The sequence below is a fragment of the Mus caroli genome, chromosome 16 (assembly GCF_900094665.2).
Source record: "Mus caroli chromosome 16, CAROLI_EIJ_v1.1, whole genome shotgun sequence".
In the NCBI taxonomy this organism is placed as follows: Eukaryota; Metazoa; Chordata; class Mammalia; order Rodentia; family Muridae; genus Mus; species Mus caroli.
The window spans coordinates 6,775,614-6,784,850 of record NC_034585.1 but is presented as its reverse complement, the minus strand read 5'-3'; the positions used below and the strand labels follow the sequence as shown (position 1 = coordinate 6,784,850).

The 9,237-nt window shown below is 37.6% G+C and overlaps 1 protein-coding gene and 1 non-coding gene across 2 annotated transcripts in view; both read right to left on the bottom strand.

Annotated features, from left to right (window-relative positions):
* Positions 1–483: 483 nt before the first annotated feature.
* Positions 484–9,237, bottom strand: part of Atf7ip2 (activating transcription factor 7 interacting protein 2) — a 54,074-nt gene continuing 45,320 nt past the window's right edge. Inside the window, exons 7-11 of the mRNA XM_021185482.2 lie at positions 7,809–7,882; positions 6,251–6,312; positions 5,247–5,313; positions 1,835–1,920; positions 484–915 (exon numbers count right to left, since the gene is read on the bottom strand). Coding sequence (XP_021041141.1) covers positions 505–915; positions 1,835–1,920; positions 5,247–5,313; positions 6,251–6,312; positions 7,809–7,882 — 700 coding nt within the window. The 3' untranslated portion in view covers positions 484–504. The remainder of the gene's footprint in view (positions 916–1,834; positions 1,921–5,246; positions 5,314–6,250; positions 6,313–7,808; positions 7,883–9,237) is intronic.
* LOC115029695 lies at positions 4,466–4,577 on the bottom strand. The gene has a single exon (XR_003835242.1). It is a non-coding gene; the product is annotated as a U6 spliceosomal RNA (small nuclear RNA).

Here is a 9,237-nt window from a genome sequence, read left to right as displayed (position 1 = left end):
AAGCCTGCAAGCTATTTCTCTCAAATGATTGCCAGCCAAACAAAAACAAAGACAAAGGATACAAATCAATAGCCTGCTTTAGAATGAAAACAGCAGGAAAGAACTTCTGTATGCTAGATATGACAGAGATGCATCCGAGGTGACCTACCTTTAGCAAATGGTTGGTTTTGCTTATAGCTGATTGTCAAGAATGGGAAAAGTGGCTGCTTGTATCTGAGGGCTTCAGACACAGCAGCAATTCCATAGCCACCACAGGAACACACAGTGGCAACATGGGTCCATGGTAGGGTATATATAAAAATACAGATAACAGAAGTATATACTGAATGCAAATTAGAAACACAGAAAATTCCAAAACGAGTACAATACATGTAAGACTGTCCCCAAAGGGTTCACAAACTGCAACATGGGATATTACAATGTACAGTGTTAGAGAAACACTGTAAACAAAACATTCAAATATGAAAACATGACATGTATAAAACATAAAATTACTGAGGACTTTTAGGTAAGGTTTTCAGAAAACCTAGGAATAGATTTGATATTACAAAATGGTCCATATCTGCCAAAAATGTCTTTTGACTGGACAGCAAAATAATACTTGTTAGAAGCTAAAATCTGAGATAAGGTGCAAGCCATGGGGAGTGGTAAAGCTTTAATTTCTGCAATTTTCTTCCATGTCAAATGATCAGAGTTCTCATAGTACAGGAAGAGGTGGTAACTCTCCACAGGCGCACAGTTGGGGTTGACCTTGGGGATGTTCCATGTCAGGGCAATGCTTGTGGGCCTCAGCACCCACTTCACTTTCAGCTCAGGCTTTTGGGGAGGAAGTGTATCTTTGATTTTGTCTGCCATCTCAGGGAGTGGTGCTGGTGGCTCTGGGAGAGGTGGAAGGTGTTCAAATGAACCAAAACCCTACAAACACATTTGTAAGAAAGTTCATTGAAACCTTCAACAAAGCAATAAAGTTATTTTTAAAAAGTGAGGCTAGACTCAGGTGCTTCTGTGTGTGTGTGTGTGTGTGTGTGTGTGTGTGTGTGTGTATGTGTGTGTGCGTGTGCATGCTGGTTTATCTGTCAGTGTATCCACACATGTAGAGAAATTAGAGGGCAACCTCACATGCTATATTTATTCCTCAGGAGCCATTCGGATTGCTTTCATGAGACAGGAACTCTCACTGGGTTAAGCTAGAGCAAACTCTTGTGATCTGCCTTCCCAGCTCTGGGATTACAAGTGAGCACCACCTAGTTTGGCTTATCTAGTTTTTAAACATGGATTATAGGATCAAACTCAGGTCTTACTGTTTGCAGTGCTCCTTGACTGAGCCATTTCCTGGACTCTAGATCAAGTATTTTCAAAACAGAAGGTTCTTTTGTAGTTGATTTTGTTTTGAGTGATCCTAGGAACTGGACACAGTACCTTGCACATGCTAGGTCAATGTTCTACCTCTGAGCCACAGTCCAAGCTGCTAGAAGAACGATTTCTACACTGTGGAATATTACTAAACCATAATGAAGGATGTCCTAGGCATTCTGGAGAACAAACCATTTCATTGAACCTTGTGTTTCCGAATACTGCAATAATTTCTTCAATAGCCTCATCAACAGTGGTTATTATTCCTAAAATAAATGAAAAACTGTGTTTTCATTTTTGTAGCTTCTGAAAGTTGTAATTGAATTCTTTTTATTATATAAGTAGATTCACAAGAACACTTTATGAAAAGCCATTTTGGTGTTTCCTAAGCTGAAATGTGGCTCAGATGTTTTCCGAGTAAAACTCATAAACCCCACTCTGCTGGAGTGAACATCTGTCACCCAGCACTTCAAGTTAGTACCTCATTTCCATTTTCTGCCACTGGAATTATTTCTTTTGATCTTAAAACAGCTTTCGAAGTTGACTTCAGGGTGAAAGATGGGCTTTCTGTGAACAAGACAGTATAATTTAGAACTGGGGGTGTATCTCAGTGAGGAAGCACTTGTCTACCATTAGTGAGGAAGCCCCAGCACTACAAGAAAATGGAAATAAGTAAAATTTACCTGGAACAAAATCCACAGTAACAAAAATCCCTCTAAGAGTAAATCCTTCATCATGCAACTAGGAATTAGGTATTTACATGTGGGAAAGGGATCCACAGTAAGTGACAAAAGAGATAGACTGTTCTGTTAGATCAATAAGGTCTACAACACGAAGCTACTTACAAACACATATAAATATGTAACATACACAGCATAAGAATTCAAACAAAAATCCCCAAATGAAAATCCCACAAGCTGGGGCAACTCTCTCCTGAGGCATGTGTTTACATGGAGAGAATAAGATATAAGATGTTGATGTGGAAGGGAGGAGAGGAAAGGAAAAACAGATATAACAGGAAAGGAAGAAAAATAGAGGTGGGGAGGATGGAGAAGCTTTAGTGGAACAGAGGGGAAAGATGTAGCAAGGTTTGTTGATGGTTTTAAACAGCTAGATAGAGAACATATGGGGAGGATTAAAATGGGTAGATAACACTATAAAGTACAAGGAAGGGCTCCATCAGTAATCACCCTGTGAGGTCTGTCTAGCTTGATGACTGACCCCCACCCCGATTCCACAATGATTTGCTTGTACTTTACTTTTGATGTATAAAGATTATTAAGATTTTACATTTGTCAGTTATTTTTTTACAGGGGTTGGGGAGAGGGGGAGGGGGAGGAAAAGAGGGAGACAGGGGAGTGTGGGGGTTTTGGGGGGAGAAGGAGAATGTGTGTTGTATTTGAGACAAAGTCTCACTATGTATCTTTGGCTGCCTTAGAACTCAGAGATCCACCTGCTTCTGCCTCCTAAGTGTTGGGATTAAATATGCATGCCACCATGGCTATTTTATAGGTATTAAGAAACTGTCTTAGAAGAGGTAATGACTTTTTTATCTTAATTCTGAGAGTGTGTGTAGGTTTTTAAATGATGCTTTAATTAATCAAAGCTGGGCTTGCCAAGATCAAAGTTTTCAAATAAGTCATCATATAAAGTGATAAAACTGTTAATAGTTTAATAAAAAACCCCAAGAAACACAATTTCACAGGAGAAACACTACTTACTTCAAAATAATTAACAAGCCCCGGACAGAGCAACACAGGCCTGGACAAACTCAACTTTGTGGTGGTAAGAGACAAAGGATATCTGCCAACTAGCGGTATTGTTATCATTAGTGATGACAATGTCTTAAGAAATACTTTCCAGCTCATTTATTCATACACACACACACACATCTTTATTTCTGACAGTGAAGACCTACTGGTAACAAATTTTGCTTATCTGAAAAAGCTTTAATATTGCTTATATTTTTGTTTTTGAGACAGTGGTCTCACATTGCCCACATTGGCCTTAACTCGTAAAGCTCCTGTCTCCAACTCCCAATTGTTAGAATCAAAGGTGAGCATCGTTACTGATTCATTTTTGAAAAATATTAACTAGATAAGGAATTTGAGGTTGATACTTTTTTTTCTTGAAATTTCTATAGGTTACAGTCATATCTGTGACAGGGCACAGGTTCCTCCATTGTCCCAGTTGAAGCCATCTTTGATTTAACCTGAAACTATCCCCTTTCTTTGTCTACAGCCACCATGCAAAGTCCTGTGGGAAAGTGCCCAACCCTGTTCAAGAAACTCAGGACTGAAATACCCCAGTCTGCATGAACTACTGCAGGTTTTTAGCTTCTGTGAAACTGCTTATTTGCTTTACCTCTGCAACTGCCAACCAGGATGTAGTTTATCTATGCTCTTTGCCTCTAAGAGCTCCCTGTGAAATGTATGAGAGGCTGTTTCATGAGAAAAGTTTCTCTCCAGGCAGTCCTGGCTGGCTTAATATAGACTCTCAATTTGGATAGTTGTGCTCAGTGGTCTGTGTGTCTCTACTTGGCAACATTCTCCTGAGATACTGTGTCACCATGACTGATCAGTCACTGAAACATCTTTGCCTGTCTTGCTTTTGGCAGCACCAGTGTTGGCCTTTGTAGCCACAGCCCCTTCCATCCGCCTTTCATTCAGATCTTGTATTTCTTTGCTGTTTGTCTAGAGCCTTTTTGCCCTCATATAGGCCATGTCTTTAAAAATCTATATTTGGGTTTGTTTTTCTTTGCATAATCTAAAGAATCATAAACCATACTGAAGCCAATAGTCTTGTGGCCTCCAAAATGAGTTCTGAATAAAAATAAATACAAAGATAACATCTGGTGTGGCGTTGTACATTTTGGCTACTCTTCTGTTCTCATTCCTGTTGTCTTTCTATAGTAAAGGACATTTGTTTGCTCTGAAGTAGATGGTTGCCATGAACTCCCGGATCCAGATATTCTCATTCATGATGGAGGTGATGCCCCTCCTACTGCCTTTTAATGATACCATTCAATTTTCTATTGGCTTACATGGCTTTAGCTGTCAAATCTGTTCAGCCTTTGTTTCTACTTTGATTGCATTTTTTTTTTTTTCTTCTGAAAGTATGGAAACATCATGCATTTATTTGTATGCTATCCTTGTACAGAGGGCATGCTAATCATCTTTGTATTGATTCAATGCTAGTAGTTTTTTCACTGGTTTTTATGAAAATGAGCATGTGTGTTGATGTGGTATTCTCAGTTCTGATTCTGCTTGAAGTTGACTGAATTTCTTGGCTGTGTGGATTATTCTTCTCAGTACTCAGAATAAGACTTTATGATTGACTTCCCGTCTCAGAAAACTGTATCTTTTGGTTCAAATTGGAGGTACAGGAAACTGTTGTCACAATTCTTCATTTTCATATGATACATGAATAACATTCCTCTATTCCTGATTCTGGGCATATCCTCTCTGGCACTATTGTTGTGGTGGAAAAAAAAATGTGTGACATGGGGAGAAGAGACTCATAGGATTCCAACAACCTAGGTGCTCTTTAAAGGGTGAATAGATAAAAAGATTATTATATATCCATATCTGGGCTATTACTTGACCATAAAAAGGAACACATTATTAATATAGGACAACACAAATAACTTGCCAAAGAACCACAAAGAAGCCAGTCTCATGATAGGTATTGTATAATCATACTGAGATGATCTAATTATAGAGAAGAAAGCAGATCAATGGTCGCCAGCCCTCTGGCAATGGGGTAGATAGTATGTATGCCTTTAAAGAGGTAGCATGAGGTAGCCTTGCAATGACAGAACAACTCTGTAATTTCTGGTACAGTCACATAAACTCATATACATTTACTTAGAAAGATGTAAAAACATCCTTTACCTGTGCTGTAGTTGCACGGGCCTTCTCTTGTCAAGTCAATAATAAAATCAAATTTCTTCTCTACGGGCTGAAAAGATTTTTAAAAAGAATTAAGTTTAACAGCAGAAAATGCTTTTTAAAATATGAAAACATTTTTATTTTTCAGTGCTAAAACTGAACCTTGGCCTTGTTCACATTCATGCTTGTCACTACTGAGTTAACCCCAGCTCCACCTAATAGAATCTGCAGTCTCAAGGTTCTTGTTGGGGTTTATTGTGTGATGACGGGTCTCTGTATATTCAACTGCTAAATACTGACAAGAATCTGCTACTGTTATTTCTATGACCCATCACCAGTCTCTTATTTTGCAAATATTCATTCTTCCTCACCTGCCTAAGGCAATCTAGAAATGTATCTGATTTGCTCTAATAAAGGTCTGAAGGCCAATAGCTGGGGCAAGAAGTAGGTGGTGGAACTTCTGGGTAAAGAGAGGGACAGTAGAAAAGAAACAGTCTCAGGAGACTGAACTGACACAGAGGTGAACTGACAGAGTAGAGTTGGCCATGTGGTGGGACACAGTGCCAGTATTAGTTGGGTTAGAGTAGTTGGGAGAGTGCCCAGTAAAAGGCCTAAGCTTTAAAATATTAAAAAGCTTCTGTGTCATTATTTATATCATCGTCAGGTCCAAGCCAGTTCCACCATGAGAGGCACTAATAAAATACTGAAGTGTCTGAAAATATGGTTAAGAATCTCAATGAATTAGTAAATGTGTACATTTCTAAAATCTATGTAGCTGCTTGTTTTTCAGTGTGCAAGTTGGCCTAGAATCTGGATATGCCAACTACTCTCCTATATTAGTTTCCGTCACTGAAGGGGGACAGTGAAGGTCAACTCACTGGACACTTTCAGTACACCCAGATGAAAGGTGGATAACAAAACTCATTTTGTACAACATGCTGCAACACTACAGTTCCCCTAGCATGAACAATCAGCTGAAATACTCAGAGACAGCAACTCTTACTCACCCCAACTTTAATCACGCTATTAGGTGAGCTGCTCAAATTTCTTGATGTATTTTTTCTAATTTCTGGAAGAGAATAATAATAATAATAAAAAGATACATCCAATTAAATTTATTAAACTATTAAACATGGTCTTTGCAATACAAGATACTAAAACACAAATAATGATATGGATACCAATTCACTATATAATATCTAAATTTATTCCCTAAAACTGATAGTTTAAAAATTTGACATGTAATTAAAACCTATTTTCTTTCTGCAGGTTTACAACTACACCAATAGCTCTTATTTTTCAAAGGCTGCAACTATTTTAGCATTTGCAATTATGACACTCTGCTATTCATAGTATCTTTAAGTAGAGTGCTTGAGTAGCGCCTTCCTGGAATGTGCATTTCCCCATTCTTTTGGAGCTCTTAATTTACAAGCTGTTGAGATAAATAGTTTTATATGTGGGGTGGGGGAGCACTCTGATATTAAGATATAAACATTCCGGGCTGGAGAGATGACTCAGTGGTTAAGAGCACTGACTGCTCTTCCGAAGATCCTGAGTTCAAATCCCAACAACTACATGGTGGCTCACAACCATCTGTAATGAAATCTGATGCCCTCCTCTGGGGTGTCTGAAGACAGCTACTTATATATAATAAATAAATAAATCTTAAAAAAAAAGATATAAGCATTCCAATACAACAAAACATGACATGAATATAGGGAATTCTGAGTAAGAAATGGTGGGCAAACAATATGGCCATTTTAAAGTTAGGAAAGCTAAAAAGTTTTCTATAAAACGTGGTGTGATGGCACATGCTTGTAACCCCAGCACCTGGAAAGTGGAAGCAGGAAGACCAGAAATTCAGTGCCTCCTTACCTACAGAGTTTTTATATCTTGTGAATGAAATGTTACTTACACATACAACATGCGGACACATTTTAACACAGTAATGAAGCAAAAGGCCTTAAACTAATGAATACAAGAATAAAAAAAGGTCAATTTTATTCATGTGTCATTGATTTTTAATTAGGTATTAAAGTCTGTAATGACAGATATAAACTAAACAATTTTTGAGTTGACAATTTTATACCTTACTAAAAGATAATGGTCTAGAGAGATGACTCAGAGGTTAAGGGCACTTCTGCTCCTTCTAGGGGATCAGAGTTCAGTTCCTAGCACCCACATATGGTGGCTCATAACTGCCTACAACTCTAGCTCTAGAGGAATCAAAGTCCTCTCTGGCCTCTCAGGGCATCCACATACATGAGGTATACACTCAGATAAACACACATACACAGAAATGAAAATAAAAATCTTTGAAAAAGCCATTGTTCATTCTTTATTTTTATTTTATTTATTTATTTATTTATTTTTTTTTTCCGAGACAGGGTTTCTCTGTATAGCCCAGGCTGTCCTGGCTAGACCAGGCTAGCCTCGAACTCAGAAATCCGCCTGCCTCTGCCTCCTGAGTGCTGGGATTAAAGGCGTGTGCCACCAAGCCCGGCTTCATTCTTTATTTTTAAGCTTTCTAATTTGATAGGTCATATTCTAATTATATTAAGATACCTGTTTGATCTGATGTAATTGAAGTTGTCAAATTAGGATTTTTCACAGAAATCAACATAACGTCATCAGTGTTACTAAAATGGTTAAAAAGGAAAAAAAAAGCATGCATTATCAGGCTTAAATCTGTAGTTAATGGTCACAACTCCTCTAATTCCTGATTTAATAATGCTATTTGCCAAATGTATTAATTAATTTATCTTTGAGTTCAGGACAACATGTGAGAATCAATTCTCTCTGAGGAAATCATTTGGGTCTCAGGTGATTAGCCTTGGCAATAAGCCAGCCCTACCTGACTTACCTGAACAGGACATAACATTAAATATTTAACAAAGCCCATGTACTATCAATTATTTATATGATCCAAAAAACACAGGGAGAGCTGGCAAGATGGCTCTACAGGTTAAGGCACTTGATGTCAAACTTGATGGCCTGAATTTAGTCTCTGCAACCCATATAGTAGAAAGAGAACTCCCATGTGCTGTCCTCTGACACCCACAGTGACATTGCACACACCAATACCCATAAGTTTTATTGAAGTACAAGAAAATTCAGTAATAGATAAGTAAAACGTAGTAGGAATATAGTTACAATACTTACAATATAATATACTAATATACCAGACACAAAAGCATATGAAATATCACTTTAATGCATATAGCTCTGTTTAAAAAATACTTATAACTGAAAAAAAATGAAGACTCATAAAGACACAGACTCTCAAAGGACAGATGACTGAGGCTGGGCATCCCATATACCTGTGATCCCAGCATTCAGGAAGCCAGACTGGAATAAACAAAAATTACTAGAAGATAGCTGGCACTACTTTACCACTAGTTCTAAGCCTAAGGACCATATTTTTCTGCCATTTCAACCCATACTTTTATGACTTAGGCTTTTTATTAAGAACTTTGTTAAAATATAGAAACTATATTAAGTTTGTTAAAATGCTGGATTAATTTTCCATTATTCAAAAAAGCATTTTATGAGATGTCATATTTTTAATATTTATATTCAGGATTCACTTTGATTCAAATTTTATACATAAAGAGCCGTGGGCCGGACATGGTGGTGCAGGAGGCAGAGACAGTTGGATAGCTGAGGTCAAGGCCAGCATAGTCTACAGTTCCAGGACAGTCAGGGAGATACAGAAAAAAACCTTGTCTCAAACAAAACAAAACAACACAACAATAACAACAACAACAACAACAACAAAACCCAAAACCAAAATGAGCTGAAGTTTACCTTTTTATAAGTATTATTAATTTTACTCTTTTGAGCCAGCACCTTACATAATCAAACTGGTCTTATTATGTAGTTAAGAATGACACTTTTCTCTTCTAGTTATTCCAAGAAACATTAAAAAGAGAAAGAAAGAAAGAAAGAAAGAGAGAGAGAGAGAGAGAGAGAGAGAGAGAGAGAGAGAGAGAGA